This window comes from Somniosus microcephalus, chromosome 7, assembly GCF_052327205.1.
Source record: "Somniosus microcephalus isolate GS21.2 chromosome 7, FLI_Smic_1.0, whole genome shotgun sequence".
Taxonomy (NCBI): domain Eukaryota; kingdom Metazoa; phylum Chordata; class Chondrichthyes; order Squaliformes; family Somniosidae; genus Somniosus; species Somniosus microcephalus.
The window spans coordinates 235,867,172-235,890,644 of NC_140993.1; the positions used below are offsets into that span (position 1 = coordinate 235,867,172).

General features: G+C 44.3%; 1 protein-coding gene across 1 annotated transcript in view; it reads right to left on the reverse strand.

The window, feature by feature from the left end:
* Window positions 1-378: 378 nt before the first annotated feature.
* Window positions 379-23,473, reverse strand: part of LOC147115154 (regulator of G protein signaling 22-like) — a 33,903-nt gene continuing 10,808 nt past the window's right edge. The window contains exons 3-5 of the mRNA XM_085993450.1: window positions 20,982-21,044; window positions 7,977-8,195; window positions 379-508 (exon numbers count right to left, since the gene is read on the reverse strand). Of these exons, the coding sequence (XP_085849576.1) occupies window positions 419-508; window positions 7,977-8,195; window positions 20,982-21,044 (372 nt within the window). The 3' untranslated portion in view covers window positions 379-418. The remainder of the gene's footprint in view (window positions 509-7,976; window positions 8,196-20,981; window positions 21,045-23,473) is intronic.

The window sequence follows — 23,473 nt, forward strand, 5'->3', positions numbered from 1 at the left end:
TCCCATATCTTCACAGCCATCATTCCCAACTTGAGATCCTAATCCCAGGTGTGCCTCATGGCAAAGAGCCAAATGGAAGCCAGGTGCTTTCCTATTGGGAGGAAGGAAAAATCTAAAGGAAAAGTGATTCTCCGGTCACTTTTGCACACCTCCTAATGGCTGGTTAGAAAGTGCCCTTGGCAGATGCCCTGGAGCATTACTCTAGCTTTACCTGCGACAGGGAAGATGTGGTGCACACAATTTTCATGGTAGTTTTCTGTACACCTATGCAAGCTAATTGATATATACTAAGCAATACATTGATGCATTACTCACTGCAACAAAGTGTACATTACTTCAAGCTTGTTGAGAACATGTTTATCATTGTGTAAGGTAAATATTAGCACAACAATCAGTCATAGAAAAGGATGCGGAGCGTTCACCTGTACTCAAAGTAACAGTCACTCATAAGGAATGCTGGGAGTCTCTCGTTTTTTATCCAGCCAACACCCTGCTCCGGATCGAGGCACTAAAATTGAAAACATAATATAAGCTCAGATTGGTTTACTTTATTACATTACAGTTCTTCTAAACAAAGAGTCACAGATATTTGAAAGATCTGAGCAGATTATTCGCCCAGGAAGGTGTGTGAAGAAATGCACACTCTGGTGGTGCACAATTCTCATGGTTATATTTAGTCGACCTTAAACTGCCAGACAGTCTCTGAGGAGCGGAGTGCCACAGCAAAGAACTTTTTATGACGAACAGTGGACTTTCACAATTTTTCCACAATTTCAGTACTTTTAAAAACCACATTACATTTAAATCTGTTATGGCTGAAGCAGTCCCCAAATTTGAACTTAACCCTTGAACTGCTGCTTTGTGTGCCAGACCAGAGGCATGGTCCAGACTTAGTACCATTCAGAACTCCTGAATGGTACTAATAGGCTGATTTTCCAGTGGTGAGCCTCGGTTTGCCAGCTCAGCATATTGGGTCATCGCTGGTAGCATGAACTCGCAACATTACCTCCTAGCACTCAATCTGAACAGCTGGGGGGGGGGGGGGGGGGGAAGAGGTGAAATTTAAACCTACTCACCCGGCGGAAACCGGAGAGGTGGGCTGTTAAAATGCCCTGGGTTACCCACTTGCCACAAGGATCCCACTGTTTCCGATTTTAACAGACGCTTCTGGACAGGCAGCTATGCCGCCCATCCAAAGCCAGCTGAATTTGCATATGCTAATCAGGGTCAGATGATGTCTTTGGGCCCCGACAGTGATTTAACCTTCGGCCTGAGAGAAGAAGCCACGATGGTTATCCCACCAGGTGAAGGTCAGCGTGCAGAGGATCATAAAGCTAAACAGGCCTCCTTCAGGTAAGTTTTTTTTACTTTCCTTTGCAGGGTCAGGAGGAGCAAGAGTCCATTCTGGGCGGGAAGTGGACCGGCGACATGTTACTGAGACCCGGCGGTTAAAATCGCCGTGGCCTCATACTGTCGCGGATGGGCAGGAAGCTAACTGAAGCCAGTGGTTTTCCATCAGAAGCCCGATGGTAGTTAAAGTCCTTCCCGCTGGGAATCTTTTTAAAAACTCTTACTGATTGAGTGAAGCAATTACAGTAATTAGCAAACCATCATTTCGCCTCTAGGCTTGAATCCAGACAAGAGAAAACAAAATGAGACCATTTGGCCCATCTTTTGCTCGAGCAACCCAAAACTAACCCCACTGACTGCAATCCAAAATAACCCCACTGACCTGCTGTCTCCCCATTGCCTTGTATCTTCCTCTACTTTAAATATTTAACCAACTTTCCCTTAAAAGATGCAATGATCTCTTTCTCAACCACTACCTGTAGCAAAGCATTCCATGCTCCAACAATACAACAATTTCACCATAACCTCTCACCTTACTCTCTTAGTGACAATTTTTATATGACAACTCCTCATTACTGACACTTCAACCAGAGGAAACTGTCTTTCCCTATTCACTATTAAAACTTCACAATCTTAGAAATCAATTAAATCGATATTGTTAAGTCCGTGAATGATTGAGACATGGACCAGCAGGAGTGAAAACAAACAAGTCTTTACTGGTGGAAGTCAATAGTGAAACTAACAAACAGAGGCTCTCTAGCGCCTTTTATACAGGGATGGTCACTGCCGGTACTGCAGTCTGAGACCAGTTATTCTCTTAAAGGTACATACACAACAATTCCTCCCCTTTTAGATAAACAGTACATAACATTCATTTAACAACTAAATGATAACTAATTACAATCACAATTACAGTTGCCAGATACATTGGTTAAGTTTAAGCAATTATAAGTTCAGTCTTTGAGGAAGCTTCCTGATTCTGTCTGGATAACGCCTCTTTGGGGTATCAGGTTCTTCTGGCAATGTTGAGTCGGGATCAATGTCGTTGTTTGGTTCATCTGCTTCCAATATTACCGGTTCTGCGGTAGCTGCAATTGGAACGTCAATTTCATTACCAGGTGTATCAGATCGTGGTGTGGAGTTGACGTTTTCCAGTGACTCTAGAATCTGGTCAGCATGGCGTCTTACAATGCTCTCCCCAACGTCCACGGTATACATGAGAGGTCCTTGTCGTGTACAAATCGTTCCTGGCTGCCATTTCTCAGTGCGGTAGTCCCGGGCCAAAACTGGTTGACCTATCTTAAAACTCCTGGTCGGCCTTTCATTCATATTCTGAAACTGCCTGTTCTCCACATCTCTTCGGACGTTTGGCTTAACCAAATCCAAGCGGCATCGTAGTCTTCGATTGAAGAACATCATGGCTGGAGTTTGGTTGGTAACCGCATGTGTCGCATTCCGGTAGGCAAACAAGAAGTTGTCCACCTTGTGTTGTAGCGGTATATCTTCATTACACATTGCCTTGATAGCCTTCTTGAATGTTTGGACAAACCTCTCGGCCAATCCATTAGTGGCTGGATGATATGGGGCAGATGTGTAATGCTTAACACCATTGTTCTTTAAGAACCTCCGGAATTCTTCAGACACAAACTGTGGTCCATTGTCAGAGCAAATCTGTTCAGGCAGCCCATTCCTGGCGAATATGGTTCGTAAGACTGTGATAGTTTTTTCCGTGGTGGTTGAGGACATTTTTATTACCTCTGGCCACTTTGAATGTGCATCCACCGCAATTAAAAACATCGAGTCCATGAAGGGACCAGCAAAATCAATGTGCACCCTTTGCCATGGAGATGAGGGCCACTCCCATGGATGCAGAGGAGCTTGTGGTGGGGCGTTTTGGACCTTCTGGCATCCTGCACAGCTCTTGGTCATCTCTTCAATTTCTCTATCGATTCCCGGCCACCACACAAACGCTCTGGCTAAGTTCTTCATTTTTACCCCACCCAGATGACCCTCATGAAGCTCATTGAGCACTCTATCCGTCAACTTAGGTGGAATTACTACTCTGGATCCACACATCAAGGTTCCTCTGCACACTGACAGCTGTTCTCTTCTCGGCGAGAATGCTGGCAGCAGTGGTTCGCCATGTGCTGGCCATCCCTTCACCGTTAAATCATAGACCCGTGATAGTGTCGGGTCATCCCGTGTTTCCTTCTCTATGTTTGCATTCGTCACAGGGAGACATTCGACTATGGTCGAGTGGAATAACTCCATTGGATCCACTGCAAGGTCTTCTTCTTCCACCGTCGGCAACGGTAGACGTGACAATCCATCAGCATTTCCATGCTGTTTAGTTCCTTTGTACTCGATGTCATATTGGTGTGCCCCTAGGAAAAGGGACCATCTCTGCAGCCGTTGTGCTGTCATTATCGGTACGCCCTTCTGAGGGTTGAAAATGGAGACAAGGGGTTGATGATCGGTTAGTAGAGTAAATTTTTGACCGTGCAGGTAGTGATTGAACTTCTTCACCCCCCACACTAGGCTGAGGGCCTCTCTGTCAATCTGGGCGTAGTTACGCTCGGCAGAAGTTAACGAGCGTGACGCAAAAGCTATCGGCCTCTCTAACCCATCAAGGAATTTATGTGACAGTACCGCCCCAATGCCGTAGGGAGACGCATCATACGCCAGCCTGATTGGCAGTGCTGGGTTGTAGTGAGCCAAAACTTCCCTTGAAGTGATTAAGTCCTTACTCTTCTGAAAAGCACGCTTACAATCATCGCTCCATTTCCATGCTACCCCCATTCGTAGCAGGGCGTTCAGTGGGTGCAGAATCGTCGACAAATTCGGCAAAAACTTATGATAGTAATTCACCAATCCGAGGAATGACCTCAGTTGCGACACATTTTCAGGCGCTGGGGCCTTAACAACCGCTTCAATTTTGTCAGGGGACTTATGTAACCCCTCTTCATCAATCACGTGGCCACAATACGATATCTGTTTCTTAAAAAATTCGCACTTGGGGCAGTTGGCACGCAGCCCATGTTCCCGTAGTCTAGTGAGCACCTGTTCTAGGTTGTTAAGGTGTTCACTGTCATCTTCACCTGTTACAAGGATGTCGTCCAAGTAACACTGAGTCCCCGGAATCCCTTGCAGGACTTGTTCCATCGCTCTTTGCCATATCGCCGGAGCCGATGCTACTCCGAATACCAATCGATGATACTGGTAAAGACCTTTGTGAGTGTTTATCGTGAGATACTTCCTAGAGGACTCTTCAACTTCCATCTGCAAATATGCTTGTGCTAGGTCAATTTTTGTAAAACGCTTCCCTCCAGACAGTGAGGCGAAGATGTCTTCTATCCTTGGAAGAGGATATTGTACTGTGTGAAGGACTGGGTTCACCATCACCTTGAAATCCCCACAGATGCGAATCTTCCTTGGCTCTCCGGACCTATTGCTTAACGTTTTCTTCATGACAGGAACGATGGGTGTCGCCCACTCGCTCCAGTCGACCTTAGACAACACACCCGCCTTCTCCAGATTCTCCAGCTCTGCCTCGACGGCTGGGCGAATTGCATATGGTACCGGTCTTGCTTGGAAAAACTTGGGAACTGCATTCTCTTCTATTTTTATCGAGGCGGTTACGCCTTTAAGCGTGCCCAGTTCTTGTTGAAATACCTCTTTGGCGTTAGCTAAGATTGTTGACAATCGTCCAGGAGTGACGTCTTCATCTTTTTTACTGTCCACCGTCATTGCATGAATGGAATGCCAATCCAAATTTATCTTCCTGATCCATTCCCGTCCCAATAACGGTGGTCCACCATTTGGCAGTATGTAGAGATACAATTTCCGTATTTTCTTGCCATTGTATTCGACAGGCACCCTTATTTTTCCTCTGGGGTATACTTTTTGCCCCGTATACGTCGTCAAGACGATGGATGTCTCTCTCAAGGGTATGTGTGAAAATAGCCGCTCGTAGTCTCGTCGATTCATGACGGTTAGCGCTGATCCTGTATCCAATTCCATTTTAACTTGGGACCCTGCTATCGTGAGGTTGACCCAAATGGTTCGGTGATCCTCTTTTGCGATTACATTGTGAAGTTTGAGACAGCTTAGCCTCCTGTTTCCAGATTCACTATCGCTCATCTGGTCTTCGGAACTACTGTCCGTCATCTTTTGTACTTTCTTGTACGATTCCTTAGTAGCCTTTTTGTTGTCGCTGGTCTTCTTCCCAGACCTGCAAACTCGTGCAATGTGTCCAATCTTCCCGCATTGTCTGCATATTTTGTCTTTGGACCAGCAGTCCTTCTGGTCATGGTTAGTTCTGCCGCAGCGATAACATTTTTCAAATCCCCGTGTCATTTCGTGGGTGCCGTATTCCTGTGGTTTTTGTTGAATTTCTGCAGCTCCCCTGGCTGCTGCTTCATACTATACTGCCACGCTGAAAGCCTTATCCAGCGTCAGCTCTTTTTCTGAGAGTAACTTCTTCTGTGTTCCTTCACTCAGGAGTCCACAGACAAATTTGTCCCGTAGGGTATCTGCCAGTCCTGCTCCAAACTGGCAGTGCTTTGATAGCTTGCGTAGTTCCGTAAGATACTCAGCATTGCTCTCATCTTTGTGCTGAGTTCTCCTGTGGAATTTAAATCTTTCTGCTATCAACAGCGGTGCAGGGTTTAAGTGTTCCTGTAGGACAGCAACAATTTCGTTAAAACGCTTCGCCTTCGGTTTGGCTGGAGTAATCAGGTCCCGCAATAGGCCGTACGTTCTAGCGCCCATTAAGTTTAGCAATATCGATGCCTTTTTCCCCTCCGCTATTTCATTTGCCTCGAAATATGCCTCGACTCTTTCCACATACGTGGTTCAGTCCTCTAATGTATTATCAAAAGCAGTGATACAGCCAGTCTTCGGCATCTTGCAAATCTAAAATGGCGCCTACCGCGCTTTGCCTTCTTCCCCGATTTAACAAAATGGCGTCTCCCGCGCTTTGCCTTCTTCCCCGCTGTTGTTAGCGCTGCTTTCCACGGTTTCTTGCGTGTTAAATATTGATTCTTTTTCTTATATTATTTTCCCGTCGTGGAGCGGACCCTCTGGGACACTTCCCTCCCTCTTCTTAGGTCCGAACGCTGCCCGGCTTCGAAGCACCTGTGTGCTCCACCCTCTCTCTCTCTCTTTGCTTCCCGACTCGCTGCCCGGCCCCATTGAAAAGCCACCCGATCGAGCTTCAGCCCGCCGCAGCCCAGGAAGGATCAGAGCACTACCTGCCACCAGCCCGATTAGCTGGGAAACCACAGACCGAGGAACCCAGCCTGGCTCTGGAAAGTCTCTCCTGCAAGTTTTCAAACCGATGATTGACGGTCGACACCCGTTTCTCGAATTTCTTTGGACTCTATTTTTTTTTTCTTTCTTCTGGCTCCGACCTTGAACAACGTCGTCTGAGGTGCTGCCGAGTTGCAGGTAAGTTCGTTTCTTACTCGTCACCAGTGTTAAGTCCGTGAATGATTGAGACACGGACCAGCAGGAGTGAAAACAAACAAGTCTTTACTGGTGGAAGTCAATAGTGAAACTAACAAACAGAGGCTCACTAGCGCCTTTTATACAGGGGTGGTCACTGCCGGTACTGCAGTCTGAGACCAGTTATTCTCTTAAAGGTACATGCACAACAGATGTAACCTCACTCATCTCTGCCACAGCCTCCGCCCATCTGCTGTTGAAAGCCTCAACCATGCCTGTGTCATCTCCAGGCTCAACTATTCCAATGCTCTCATGGCTATCGCCCATCCTCCATCCAACTCTGTAAACCTTAGCTCACCAAAAATTCTGCTGTTTGTATCCTGTCCCATACCAAGTTCCTGTTCTCGCTGGCCTACAATGGCTTCCAGTTCTCCAATGCTCAAGTTTAAAATTCTCATCCATGTTTAAATCCCTTCATGGTCATGCCGCTCCCTATCTCTGTAATTTCCTCCAACACTACAACCCCTTTGAACTCTGTGTTCCTCCGACTCTGGCCTCTTGTGCAACCCCGCCCCCTCTTCCTCTCATCGTTGGCAGCTGTGCCCTCAGCCACCTAGGCCCCATGCTCTGGAATTCCCCCTCTATCCTATCTGCCTTTCCACCTCCCACTCCTCCTTTAAGACCTTCCTTAAAACCCACTTTTTTTTTTTTTTAAACCAAACTTTTGATCATCCTTCTTTGGTTCAGCATCCTTTGTTTTTGATTACACCACTGTGAAGCACTATTGGATTTTTTTTTACATCATAGGAACTTTAAAACTTTGGTGGGGGGTGTAAAACGGGCAATATTGAATCAGCCGCCTGTTATACAACCCGCATGATTTTCCTTTCTACTGACTTCAATGGAAAGAAACTCTGCGGGGCATATAACAGGTGGCCGACATGATATTGGCCGCTTTACACCTACGCTGAAGTGTATATAAATGCAAGTTAATTTTATATTCTGACTGCTGCTTCTGATGAAGGGCAACGCCCAAGATCTGTACTTATCTTTCTCTTTAAAACGTGGCACATTTACAGCAATTTCTGTTTTTAATTGAGATTTCTGCTGTCACAGGTTTTTCTTTTTATTCTTGGCAGAAGTCCCCAGAGGCATAATGGCAATGTGAATCACCGACCTACCTTTACAATGAAGTTGTTTTCAAATTTCAGATCCAGAGCAGTGACTTTTTGTTCAAACTGAGGATATTTTCTTTCGGATTTGGTCACATTGTAGATGGGGTCCACAGGTGTATGAGCACGCACCAAACCTTTTAACTGCCTCCGCAGATTTTTCTTGGCATCGTCAACTATTTCAAATTCCCCTGTTTCCTTGTTAAACTGAATTGGCATTGGAAAATTCTGCGAAACAAAAAGTAAAGGCAGATTTAATACAGAGAAACAGAACAATTATTTTCCTACAAATAGGTTGCCAACTCACCAGGATTGCCCTGGCGTCTCCAGGAATTAAAGGTTAATCTTCTGGGCACGCCTGCACACAACCCCGGAGAAAAATCATTGGGGCATTAAAAAAAAACCTGTGTTTATTGCATTTTCTTTGATCACTTTTGTTTATTAGATTATTAAAATATTGGAGATGGGAAAAAGGCTGTTTGACTGAGTGAGGCCGTTGGAGGCAGACGGTCAAGTGATGAAACCGCCAGGAATAAATCCAACCAGAGTTGGCAACCCTACCTCCAAAGTTTGGGGCACATTCATTCGTTCCTCTTTCTGGTTCTTTGGCAAAAAAAGTTAAAAAGACTATTTTATAGCTGTTATGTTAAACACATGTCAAAACCTCTCAGATGTATATCTTGAGGCACTGCAAATCTTTATAAGAACATAAGGAAAAAGACAGCATGCTCATAAAGCCTCGTACTTCCACAGACATGTACAACCTGCTCTTTGAGGAAGTAACGTATAGGGTGGATAAAGGGGAACCAGTGGACGTAGTGTATTTAAACTTCCAAAAGGCATTTGACAAGGTGCCACACAAAAGATTATTGCTTAAGATAAAAAATCACGGGATTGGGGGTAATATTCTGGCATGGATAGAGGATTGGCTATCTAACAGAAGGCAGAGAGTTGGGATAAATGGTTCATTCTCAGACTGGCAATCAGTAACTAGTGGTGTTCCGCAGGGGTCAGTGCTGGGTCCCCAACTCTTTACAATCTATATTAACGATTTGGAGGAGGGGACCGAGTGTAACATATCAAAGTTTGCAGATGATACTAAGATGGGAGGGAAAGTAGTGAGTGAGGAGGACATAAAAAACCTGCAAGGGGACATCGACAGGCTAAGTAAGTGGGCAGAGATTTGGCAGATGGAATACAATACTGGAAAGTGTGAGGTTATGCACTTTGGCAGGAAAAAATCGTAGAGCAAGTTATTATCTTAATGGCAAGAAACTGGAAAGTACTGAAGTACAAAGGGATCTGGGGGTCCTGGTGCACGAAACTCAGAAGGTTAGTATGCAGGTGCAGCAAGTGATTAAGAAGGCCAATGGAATGTTGGCTTTCATTGCTAGGGGGATAGAATATAAAAATAGGGAGGTATTGCTTCAGTTGTACAAGGTATTGGCGAGACCACACCTGGAATACTGCATACAGTTTTGGTGTCCATACTTAAGAAAGGACATACTTGCTCTCGAGTCAGTACAAAGAAGGTTCACTCGGTTAATCCCGGGGATGAGGGGATGGACATATGAGGAGAGGTTGAGTAGATTGGGACTCTACTCATTGGAGTTCAGAAGAATGAGAGGCGATCTTATTGACACATATAAGATTGTGAAGGGGTTGGATCGGGTGGATGCGGGGAGGATGTTCCCGATGATGGGTGAAACTAGAACTAGGGGGCATAGTCTTAGAATAAGGGGCTGCTCTTTCAAAACTGAGATGAGGAGGAACTACTTCACTCAGAGGGTGGTAGGTCCATGGAATATGCTGCCCCAAAAAGCTGTAGAAGCTACATCATTACATAAATTTAAAACAGAAATAGACAGTTTCCTAGAAGTAAAGGGAATTAAGGGTTACGGGGAGCGGGCAGGAATTTGGACATGAGTCTAGGTTCGGATCGGTCATGGCCCTGTGGGTAGCGGAGCGGGCCCAGGGGCCGTGTAGCCTGATCCTGCTCCTATTTCATGTGTCTAATTCTGTTAGATTCAGGAGATGGTTCTGTGATAGTGGATTGGCGGTTAGGATCAGATCAGCCATGATCTTATTGAATGGCGGAGCAGGCTCGAGGGGCCGATTGGCCTACTCCTGCTCCTAATTCTTATGTTCTTATGTTCAGAGGGAATGATCCACATCAGTACTCCCTGCTCTCCAAAGGTAGTCTAATAAAGCTCCATCCCTGCCTCGCCACAATTCAAATCCTGGCTAGCCGCCCTCCACAGACCACAACCCCAGTCCCCAGCAGCACAGGAAGCATTTGTTCATTTCGTGCTATCCCTATCCCTATTGCCTCCAATCTCAATCCGAACCAGATATTTAACCAATTCTTTTAAAGGAGTTAACTAACTTTGATGAGATTCTGTTCCAGTAAATCCACTGCTAATTTCTCTCTCGGCTTGTTAATGGGGTGCCAAAAGTTAGAGAATTCAAGATGTAATAGTTATACTTGGGAGAAATTAATAACCTTTTTTTAAAAATTAGAATTAGATTTTTATGCAGAGCAGCTGGGTTCCAGCTAACCATTTCAATCTGGATTATTGCCTCTAGCTAACTCCCAACCCACTCTAGCCTGAAGCCAATTCTCTCACTCCAGACTCTAACCTCCAGCTAAATTTCACTGCAGATTATATCCTCTAGTTAACTCAGTCAAGACTCTAGACTCCAGCTAAGTCTCTCACTTCAGACTCTATCCTCCAGCTAACTCTTCAAATTCTTAGGCCTGGATTTTACTCTGCTATCACACCACAAATTTGGTGCGATAGCAGAGGAAACAGCAAGGAAAATCAGGTGACAAGGGTTACTTACTTCTCCCTGCCTGAGCATGATCATCTTCCTCCCCCCCCCAACCGCCACCAATCCACCGCCCCCCCCCACCCCTCCCCCCACTCCACTAAAGCCGAAAACACTGGTGGCAACCCTTTACCTACCTGCTACGTTTAAATGTGTTCCTGGCCCATTTCTTTCCATTTGCCCCTCTTACCATCACTCCCTGAGACCATCTGGTAAAAGGTGGTGGTATATTTGGGGTAGTGGTGTAAATGGTCCCAATTGTTGTCAATGGAGATCGCCTCTCCTTCCAATCCCTTATGAGGCCATCACTGGAAGACTTGCTTCAGTTTTTGGAGCTTTGAGGTCCCTTTAATGTTTCCTCCTGCTGCAGCACCCCCTCAAAATTCCTGGGGGCTACTGGACAGCTCTCGCTTGCTGGCATGGATCCCACCAAAAGCCTGCTGTGAATGCATAATAACCCCCAACCTAGGAAACTGGATGGGGTCATAGCAAGAAATAACAACAGAAAATGCTGGAAAAACTCAGCAGGCCAGGCAGCATCCGTGGAGAGAGAAATAGAGTCAACATTTCAGGTCGAAACCCTTTGTTAAGACTGGTAATCGTACTGGGGTCATAGCAAGGTTGGGTAGTGGGCTGAAGTCCCATCCTGTTTCTGTTGGAAGGGAAACCCTAAAGTGCACAGGATGAGATTAAAATACTTAATCCAACTAAATTCATTTTCTATAGTTCAGGTCTCAAAGGTCAGCCATTCACACAATAGTTTTTTTTATCTCAAGGTAGATATACCATGGAATGGCAATGGGATTAGAACACATCAGTGTTAAGAAGATACTAACAGTGAAATGAAACATTGGGCCGTATTTTCTGATCGGAGGTTACCCGCGTGCGGAGGCCTCCGATCTGTAAAAAAAATCTATGGACTTACCTGAGGGCTCCCGAGGTGCATATAGTTCAGATGCTGGGCCTCTTCAACTCCAAGTGCGCAGGGCCCACATATCCCAGGGGCGCATGTGGTTCACAAGCATCCCTGGGATCACGTGGGCCATGGGGAGCCAATCAAAGAAGGGAATCTCCCTTCATACACTTGACAGATAGACCTGTCAAATATATAAGAACATAATAAGAAGTAGGAGCAGGAGTAGGCCATACGGCCCCTCGGGCCTGCTCCGCCATTCAATAGGATCATGGCTGAACCGAACCTAGACTCACGTCAACTTCCCTGCCCGCTTCCTGTAACCCCTAATTCCCTTATCAGCTAGGAAAGTGTCTATCTCCGTTTTAAATTTATTTAATGTCTCCGAGGTAGCAAATTCCATAGATTTACTACCCTCTGAGTGAAGAAGTTTCTCCTCATCTCAGTTTTGAAAGGGCAGCCCCTTATTCTAAGACTATGCCCCCTAGTTCTAGTCTCACCCATCAGTGGAAACATCCTCACCGCATCCACCCAATCAAGCCCCCTCACAATCTTATATGTTTCGATAAGATCGCCTCTCATTCTTCTGAATTCCAATGAGTAGAGGCCCAACCTACTCAACCTTTCCTCATAAGTCAACCCCCTCATCTCCGGAATCAACCGAGTGAACCATCTCTGAACTGCCTCGAGAGCAAGTATATCTTTTCTTAAATATGGAAACCAAAACTGTACGCAGTATTCCAGGTGTGGCCTCACCAGTACCCTGTATAACTGAAGCAAGACTTCCCTGCTTTTATACTCCATCCCCCTTGCAATAAAAGCCAAGATTCCATTGGCCTTCCTGATCACCTGCTGTTTCATGCACCAGGACCCCCAGATCCCTTTGTACTGTAGCACTTTGCAGTTTCTCTCCATTTAGATAATAACTTGCTCTTTGATTTTTTCTGCCAAAGTGCATAACCTCACACTTTCCAACATTATATTGCACCTGCCAAATCTCTGCCCACTCACTTAGCCTGTCTATGTCCTTTTGCAGGTTTTTTATGTCCTCCTCGCTCGCTGCTTTCCCTCCCATCTTTGTATCATCGGCAAACTTGGATACGTTGCACTCGGTCCCTTCCTCCAAATTGTTAATATAGATTGTAAAGAGTTGGGGTCCCAGCACTGACCCCTGCGGAACACCACTAGTCACTGATTGCCAACCCGAGAATGAACCATTTATCCCAACTCTCTGCCTTCTGTTAGATAGCCAATCTTCCACCCATGCCAGTATATTACCCCCAATCCCGTGATTTTTTATCTTGTGCAGTAATCTTTTGTGTGGCACCTTGTCAAATGCCTTTTGGAAGTCCAAATACACCACATCCACTGGTTCCCCTTTATCCACCCTGTTTGTTACATCCTCAAAGTATGAATGGAGATCACCCCAAAAACACTGTAAAACATTAAATAACTTTTTTTAAATCACATTTTTAAAATGAGTTGAAATTACAATAAATTAAATACTTTAAACAAAAATTAAATTTTTTGAAAAAAATAATTAAAGTTCTTTACGGGGCTAAAAATAAACTTACCTTTTTTTTTTAAAAAGTACTTTTAAATGATAAATGAGTGAAAAAATTATGCTGGTAAAAGCAGGCCTTGTGCCTGATTTTACCAGGCGTAAGATTTCTAAGGGTTTTCTGCGGGCGGAGGTTCTGCAGAAAGCGGAACTCTCCCCCTGCAGAGGCCCTTCTCCAGGGTAGGTGTCCGATCTGTCAGGAGCATTCTTGACAGATTGGAAATACCGGTTTTCAGCGCGTGCGCTTGGCATGTCTGAACCCGGCATTTCCGATGTCCTTATGCGTGTGTACACAGCTCGTAAACACCCGTAGGGATCGGAAAATACGGGCCAATATTTTTGTTGTATTGCTGTTCTCATAATCAAGGTTTCCCCTAACGTTGCAAAAGTGGGATCCCTACACACTTTGAATTCAATGCTCTTCTTTGCCACACACATGGTTAGTAGTTCCAGAACTAGTGATACAGAGGCCTGGACTAATAATCCAGAGAACAGGAGTTCAAATCCTACTACGGCAGTTTGAGAATTTGAATTCAGTTAAAAATTTCTGGAGAAAAAAAAAGTTAGTATCAGTAAAAAGTGATCACAAAACTATTGGATTGTCGTAATAACCCAACTGGTTCACTAATGGCCTTTAGGGAATGAAACCTGCTGTCCTTACTCGATCTGGCCTATATGTGACTCTAATCCCACATCAATGTGGTTGACTCTTGACTGCCCTCAGAAGTGGCCCAGCAAGCCACTTGGTTGTATCAAACTGCTTATAGCAACTAGGGCTGGGCAATAAGCGCTGGCCTGGCCAGCGATGACCCACATCCCAAGACTGAATTCAAAAAAGTACTACAGAAAATGTATTAAAAAACCAGAAAATGCTAGAAATAGGCAGCAGGTCAGTCAACATCTATCAAGAGTTATGGCATTTTGGGTGTATCCTTCAATAAACTTATAAAACTAGGTAACACCCTCAGTTTATCATCATTCCACACTTACTCACATTAAAAACATTCCAGTACAGAATCTTGTATCCAGTAATGGTTTTGGAGACTCAATTCATAGCTAAGTGAATTCCTCCCATCTCAGACAGGTACTAACAGGAGGTGCCAAACTGCAGCAACATCTTTCTCCATAGAAAAGGAGGAGGAAATCAGAAGACAAATACATTTGGGCTACTATACTGGCTAGCAGCAGGGTAGCGTTGGTTGAAGCCACAGAGCCAATGGCCCACTTGTTTTCTGGCCTGGGTGACGCTTTCTAGTGCAAGGAAAAAAACACAATAATGGAGGGCGATGGGTTTATTGAATTATTGCAGTGTCTGTAAGGTGAGAGGAAAAGTTTATTAAGTTAGTTCTTCGTGAGTGAATTCCTCATAAGTCTTTTCAGCGATACAGCAGCGATATTATTCTGTGCTGGCTTCAAAGGATTAGTTGCACAGCTTTAATACATGAAAAAATCAGCTGTACATTTTTGTTATTAGAGACACCATAGAAACAATCTCAAGTTGGCATTATAGCCTTGACTCAGATACATTATTTTTATCTTCATAGCCACAATTGTAAATATTTATAGCAAGCAGTAGTTAAGCACAACTTAGTATCTATACAAAGTTACTTTCTTTAATAAGCACAGGAACCACTATTGTATAGCTCAACTGGGCACTTTCAGTATTCTGTAAGATACAAATAAACCTGTGTTGTAACCATGGATGGGCTGGCAGGTCACACATTATTTAGTTGTTTAGAACTAGAAGTGAACAATGCTGTTGGCACTCATGCTTGACCCGATTTTAGAAAAATCACACTGTTGCCAAAGTACTCTCTACTGGGGAGTGTTAATGTGACCGAGGAAGGGAAGTTCCTGTCACTACTATTTATAGCAGTCGGAGCTCCTGCAAATTCATTCGAACTATAGATTACTTTTCCACAATTCAGAAAAGGTGGGATTCAAACGTAAACTGAAAAAAAAAATAAACAAAGACAGATCCTTTTTTTGAACCTGTATTCGAATTGAAAATTAGTCCATTCTTCGAGGGGTTATAAGTAGATGGAATTTGGAGGCACAGGAAAGTTGGAGATACACAGTACATCTCATCAGCTCCTCACCTTTTCCACAGGAACACACCCACATAGACAATGTTTACCCACAGCAAAGTTTCCCTTACCTAGTTAGCACCCTCCACACTAGTGGCAGAAACCTTCCTGCTTATCATGTTCTCTCGGTGTACTTACTCCACAAGGTGGACAAGGGGAGTCTCACTGTTTCACTGTGTGTGGGGAGTGGTGGAGGGCAGGACTTTGCCACCTACCTTTACTGTGACGATAAAATTCATAGGTTTGATTAATAATAAAGTTTATTATGGAGTCATACATGGCTCAGTGATTCCAGAACAGTTCCGCAATTTCTGCCGGGTTACTGCAACCAATACCTGCTACTCCCTGTTCTCATTATCACGTCCCTGAAACAGTCAGTGGCAAACAATTCCTTTTGGAAAAAACACAGTTCGGTTGTATACAATTTTGGCTGCTGGAAACAAAATAAAACTGACCACTACTGTGAGTGAACCCATTCAGCATTAAACCAAGATTTAGTTGTCCTTTATAGAAGTTGGTTTCATATGCATCTTGCGCCAACTGCAGATTTGCTTGTCCTACTTGTACAAGACCAGAAATACTGAAGTAGCTAATCCAGGAGTATCCAAGCTTTTTGCCTTTGTGAGTTACTGATGTACACACCATGGAGACTCACAGGTCACTTATAAAGTTTAAATCATTATTTCCATTAATTTGCAAATATCTCAAGCTGTGGATACTAACAAATATATGTGTTACAGTGGTTGCCACAGAAATGTTCTTAGCACTGTTGACTTGTTGGCAGATAAATCCTAAATCAGGAGACCTATATAAAAATAATTAAAGTTTTTTACGGGGCTAAAAATAAACTTACCTTTTTTTTAAAAAACACCAACAATCTTTACCTACCAACACTCACACCAACATCTCACGCCTTGCACACAATGACAGCTATTCAACTATGGCTGGCGCAAGGGTCATTAGTTGTTGGAATGATTGTGATATATGTGATATGTTTATACATAAATTTATTCATGGAGTTTGCAATATTTTGTGGTCTGTCTCATTTCAACTTTATGCCCAGGAGGACGCTGTGATATGGCATGACAGAGGGATGGCATGATGGGCATGTGGTGAGCAAAAGGGATCTGGGGTTTAAGTCATCCTGGTGTGAGGCTGGAGGTCTGTTTGGAGGAGGTGGCAGAGTTCTGTGTCCACCACCTTGGTGATGCAGGGCCCTCTAATACACTGCTCCTCGCTTCATTGAAAGTAGCAGAAGTGCTGTCGGAATAGTCTCAGAGGGTAAGGCCTCCTGTTGAGAGCCCTGGTGGCCCTCCTCCTCTCTCTGGCCACATGTTCCAGTCTTTCTCACTCCCTCCGCTGTAGATCCTGGAGGGCGAGGTCAACTGCCAGTACAGCCCCCATTAATGTAACCAAGTCTAGCACTTTGATATGTTGTCAGAATAAATGTTACTAATTTTTAGTAGCCACAACACACCTGAAACTAAAAAACCTTCAAATGACTGAATTAAACTGTTGCATAGTCTCAAACTGACAAGCAAGCAGTGAAACAGCACTAACCTGAGAGTTGCGACTCAATACTAAAGATCCCTTTAAGTAGCGGCCCTGGAGCCGGCATCCACCTGCTTGACGCCTCCTCTCCCTGTCGCTGTTGGGGCGAGGTGCTAAGGTAGGGGGCGAAAATGAATTTGGCAGATTGGGCGCCCAGTGCACGCTCACTGACGTCACGCACTGCCTGGCATTGAAGTCCCCGGCAGTAACGGTCAGCGGCGGTGCTACGGGGAGCTGGATTTGGCGTGCGTCGCTGGATTCGCCTCGCCCCGGCGCTACTGCATCAGCACCCCGTTAGCGCCCCTGCCAGGCGTTAAGTGGAGGCGCTAACCAACTGAATTATTTATTTTGCCAAAATTACAATTGTTTCCTCGGAACTTATTAAAGTAGCTTATTTTGCACCTTTTGTGGCCCACTGGGTGGATCATGATGCATGGATACTCTGCTCCGTAAAACCTGGCGGTCAAGAGAAAGAGGCAAGTCTAAAATTATTTTTGTAGAGCCAGGAGGAGCAAGAGTGTTCCTCCCAAAAAATGTGGGCCGCTGCCACCCCGGACTCCTCTCCCCCTCCCGTCCGCAATCAGTCCCTCCAGATCTACCATTTCTGCCAGTTGCTGAAGGGTCCGAGCCGTCCAATATTGCACCAGCCCAAAGCCAGTGAGCTGCAGCAGGACACCCATTTGGGGTGTGCAGCTCTCCGGCAGCATGTTCATGAGGCCCAGGTCTTGAAATGACTCTGGATTCCCGGCGGATGGATCAGGCAGCTGGCCGGCAGTTTAAATCTACCCCAATATCCGTTTGAATGCCAGAGGGTAAAATTCCCAGGCGGCGTGATCTCTTCACCTGATACTGAAGTTTCAAAACATCGCTCATACGTTAGAATTCCCATGAGGAAAACGTGCCTATTATTTTTTTTTTTAAAAGGGAGGCATAAAATAAAAGTGTACTTTTTTTAAAACTTTATATTTATCCCAACATACAGTAATACACAGTGGAGGATCGTGAAGTACACAGTTTATTCCAACAAATTAGTTTTTTTGTGGAGTAAGGCACTTTGAAATTTCTATATTCAGTCCTTCAAGTTTTGTAACCATACGAATGCCCAAAAAGGTTCACAGAAAGCACATTTAAAGTTTTAGACCTGTCCGCTTATGTACGGACACAGAAAAAAACATGCTTTTAGTGATGATTCAAGTGGAGAATCAGCAAGTTTGGGAGAAAAGGATATCAGATATGTGTCTTATTTTGTATTTTTCTCTTGGATTTTAGTATTCGAAAAGTCAATCAATTCCTTCACTGATCACTTGGAAAACCCAGCAGCTTTTACATGTGATAGTATTTTCTGAATACCGATTGGTGGATTGAGGATCAAGTGTTGCATTTATGTAAATAATAATGTATTTAAAAAATCTATACTATAATGGCTCAGCAAGATCTATTATGGACATTTCCCTACATCAATCACAGTGCTTTTGCTGGAGGGCCACTGCACCATAAGATAAGAGAGACAGATATTATTGCTGCAGATGAAGTGGATTTCCTTTAATATCAGAAATCAGTCCTGTACTTAATCTCATACTAAAATGACTAACTAGCATTGAGCCAACTGTAACAAATCCTAGAACCTATCCAGTTTTAATTCACAAGTATTTCTACATGTTTTCTTTTTATATGAATCTGTAGCTTAGCCTCGGCACTGGAATGTTGGAAAAGGGGGCAGTGGTTGTTGCGTTAAATTAAGATTTATGTTGTCTTAGCTTTAAAATCTGGACCAAATGAAATGCACAACTCAGTCAGATTAAGTCAAATCTTGTTTGGTCGGGCTTTTGCTTGTTGAAGTTATTTACATTCGCAAGTTCCTTTTGTTTCTGCTGTGTCACTACAAGAAGTAAATCAAAATGAAACAGCTTTGATTAATTCCGAGGGATGTATTTTTATCTCCCAGTTCTGTTTGTGGGACCTTGCTGTGCGCAGATTGGCTGCCACGTTTCCTACACTATAACAGTGATTACACTTCAAAAAGTACTTCATTGGCTGTAAAGTGTTTTGGGACGTCCTGAGGTCGTGAAAAGCGCTATATAAATGCAAGTTAGTAGTATAAATAAAACGAGGTATATCACCAGGCTAGAGTCCCATGTTCTGCAATTTCCAATTTCACTGTGTTGAGGCTAGTAGAGGCCCCCAGGAGGATCATTTCTCACATATAGCTTTCCGTCATGGCTTCATTTTCAAACATTGCTAATGCGAATACCTGTCCTTTTATTGCTTTATAATCAATGGAGTAAGGTTAAGTTAAGGATGTATTTGATATGTTTATTTCCTGATTTATTCTTGAACTAAGTTCGGGTTCCAGTGAGGCAGAACCCTATTTATATTGCTTGACTTCAGTTCAGCTGGAAAGTTGACGGCCCTGTTTAGGAGAGAGCTCTGTGTACATCTAAATACATCTCCCAAAAGTTAGAACTTTAAATGTTTATGGAACGGGTAGCGGAGAATCTCTGCTCTCTCCATTAAGTTCAGGTAGGCTTGCAAATTGTCCACTTTGCAAACCAGGTTTGATACTGCACTGGATTTACTCCCTATGTGGTGCCAAACCAAAGCTGTATGAAAGCACCCCTCCAAGGGATTCTTATTGCACTTTGTTCAGGTTGAGCCCTGCCTCTGGTCTTACACTGCAAATGTATTCTTCAGTATGAAGTGAAAATGACTTTACATCGGAAACTTGCTGTGTAAATGTACCCGAAGATCCTGCACAGAAAAGTATAATTTTGTAAAAACTACAGCAAACCTGCAAAAACGGCACGTATTATTGCAAGACAAAAGTAATAGGATCCAAATAACCACATTCTGCAACTACAATGTATTCAAAGGGGGTTGATCTGCTTACGTAACATTCTTATTTGGAGTAAAGGAATCCTTTATACCTCATGATGATGATGACATCTATGACAATCAGCACAAATTAGAGAGAATTATACTATTACTACTACAGTGAAATTACAGACACCTTAGGGACAGGCATCAGCTGTCCTTTTTTTGCAGGAGTCCTTATTTTCCAAAATGGTCATTGTATATATTGTTAAGATGCTAAGAATCACCTTCCCACACACCAGCATTCAGCTCAGTTCACTTAACAGTTTTGCAGTCTAAATTCCTGTTTCATCTCAAACTGCTCTGACTTGGAGCAGAATGTAACTTCAGTAACGAATTGCGTTTCTCAGTTCTACTTACCAACATTAGGGCAGTCACAGGACAGAAAAAAGGGGAAGTGTGATGACTGGTTGTGCCGGTATATTGAAGCTTCCAAAGGCAAGTCTTAGAATGGATCGATAACATTTGGGCGGGAAAACACAACAGGTCACATTATGGGTAGGAGTGAAACTGCAGTTTTCTGGTTGAGCAGTGAGCCTGCAGGAAGACTGACTGACAACTGGCCTGTCCATCGCTCTATAGAGCAGCAGAGACAGATAGATCCGGGACAGCCATCCACCTTCACTTCCCGAAGCCAAAATTCCTCAAGGAAGCGGATCCACCATCAGAAGCCAAGAGAAAGAAGACGATGGTAGGGTCAGGGGCTGAAAGAATGTAGGGACGCTGGGGCAGGGAAGGACGGCCCCTCTCGCTGTTCGCATGTGCTTTCTTTGATTCGGGAGCCTGGTGAGGTAGGTCAGCATGAGGCAGCCGCGGGTTTTGTGAAAGAAACGGCTTTTGCCGAATGGGGAGTTCTTTACCTAGCATCCGTAGCGGCAGAGAAACCGCTCTATCCCTGGGAAAGAGCCGTGCAAGCATTCTGGACCCATAGCTGGGTAAAGAGCTCCCCATTCTACAAAACCCGTTGCCACCTCACGTTGACTTGCGTGTCCCGCGTTTTAAGTTGTAAAAGAGCTTGGTGCTTTGAAGGCTGTCCGTAGTTTGTAATTTGCGAGTGCCTGTGGTTTCAAAGTGCCTCTTGCATATTTTACCACGCAAGTTATTTGCGTCTCTGAATAGGTGTCCGTGTTTTCGCAGGGGTCTGTTTTTTGGGAGTGTTCGTTTATACAGGTTTCACTGTATTTAATCACGAAACCACTTACCAGTAGACTGAGAAATACATTGAAATAATCCACCAATAGATCGTCTGTTACCAAGCAGTCGTCCTAGAAGTGGAAAAAATAAGAATTAGTAAAAGAAAGCCGGCGTGTGATTCACTTCATCATTTTTCCTACTCTTTTCAAATATGGTAGTGTCTTGTACTATGGACCATGGCTCTTCATATAGGTTTCCCAATTTAAAAAAGAATGGACAGCTATGAAAGGCTGAATGCTCCTTTTAAAAAGTAATATTCCTTAGAGGGAGGTAATTTTTTTTGCGCATCACGCTGTGGGCTATCAGCGCCGGGAAATTGAACTGTTTCCCACTTTCTGAATCCAGGCAGCACACCTACTAAAAATGGAATACAGAGAAGATTAGCATTAATATCAAGCACCCTTCGATATAGCACGTGTTAAAAGCTGTGCCAGATTTAGCAATTATCCCTAACCTCAGAAGAACATTCTCTGATGCATCATTGATTAATACTGATTCGCAATAAAAATGCCACAAAGTTAAGACTGTCCATCGCACCAGCAGCAGAAATCAGGGCAACATTCTTCTAAACTTTAAATATTTCTAATGCCTTTCTGGCAACCTTTTATTGATAATAAAATGTCTCCTGTAGACTTAGATGATCATAGGATCAGAGAATCATACAACACAGAAGAAGGCTTATAAAGTTAATAAAGCATATAGGATCCTGGGCTTTAGAAGTAGATGCAGAGTACAAAAGCTAGGAAGTTATGCTGAACCTATATAAAACACTAGTTCGGCTCCAGCTGGAGTATTGTGCCCAATTCTGGGCACTACACTTTAGGAAGGATGTGAAGTCTTTGGAGAGGCTACAGAAGAGATTTACTAGAATGGTTCCAGGGATGAAGGATTACAGTTATGTGGATGGACTGGAGAAGCTGGGGTTATTCTCCTTGGAGCAGAGAAGGCTAAGAGGAGAGGTGTTCAAAATCATGAAGGGTTTAGATAGAGTGAATAAAGAGAAACTGTTTCCAATGGCTGAAGGGTCGATAACGAGAGGGGACAGATTTAAGGTGATTGGCAAGAGAACCAGAGGCGATATGAGGACATCTTTTTTACTCAACGAGTGGTTAGGATATGAAATGCTCTGCCCGATAGGGTGGTGGATACAGATGCAATAGCAGCCTTCAAAAAGGGAATTAGATAAATACTTGCAGGAGAAAAAATTACAGGGATATGAGGAAAGAGCGGAGGAGTGGGACTAACTGGATTGCTCTTCGAAAAGAACCGGCGCAAACACAATGGGCCGAATGGCCTCCTTCTGTGTTGTAATATTCTATGATTTTTTTAATTAATTCATGGGATGTGAGCATTGCTGGCAAGGCCAGCATTCAATACCCATCCCTAATTGCCCTTGAGGTGGTGGTGAGCCACCTTCTTGAACCACTGCAGTCCATGTGGTGAAGGTTCTCCCACAGTGCAGTTAGGGAGGGAGTTCCATCCTCCTCCTGACTTGTGCCTTGTAGATGGTGGAAAGGCTTTGGGGAAGTCAGGAGGTGAGACACTCGCCGCACAATACCCAGCCTCTGACCTGCTCTTGTTGCCACAGTATTTATGTGGCTGGTCCAGTTAAGTTTCTGGTCAATGGTGACCCCCAGGGTGTTGATGGTGGGGGATTTGGCAATGGTAATGTCATTGAATGTCAAGGGGCGATGGTTAGACTCGTGCTTGTTGGAGATAGTCATTGCCTGGCACTTGTGTGGCGCGAATGTTACTTGCCACTTATCAGCCCAAGTCTGAGTGTCATTCAGGTCTTGCTGCATGCGGGCATGGACTGCTTCATTATCTGAGGAGTTGCGAATAGCATTGAACACTGTGCAGTCAGTCATCAGCGAACATCCCCACTTCTGACCTTATGATGGAGGGAAGGTCATTGATAAAGCAGCTGAAGATGGTTGGGCCTAGGACACTGCCCTGAGGAACTCCTGCAGCGATGTCCTGGGACTGTAATGATTGACCTCCAACAGCCATAACCATCTTCCTTTGTGCTAGGTATGACTCCAGCCAGTAGAGTGTCCCCCCCGGCCCCGATTCCCATTGACTTCAGTTTTACTAGGGCTCCTTGATGCCACACTCGGTCAAATGCTGCCCTGATGTCAAGGGCAGTCACTTTCGTCTCCCCATCTGGAATTCAGCTCTTTTGTCCATGTTTGGACCAAGGCTGTAATGAGGGCTGGAGCCGAGTGCTCCTGGCGGAACCCAAACTGAGCATCAGTGAGCAGCTTATTGGTAAGTGTCGCTTGATAGCACTGTCGATGACACCTTCCACAACTTTGCTGATGATTGAGAGTAGACTGATGGGACAGTAATTGGACAGATTGGATTTGTCCTGCTTTTTGTGGACAGGACATACCTGGGCAGTTTTCCACATTGTCGGATAGATGCCAGGGTTGTAGCTGTACTGGAACAGCTTGGCTAGAGGCACGGCTAGTTCTGGAGCACAAGTCTTCAGGACGACAGC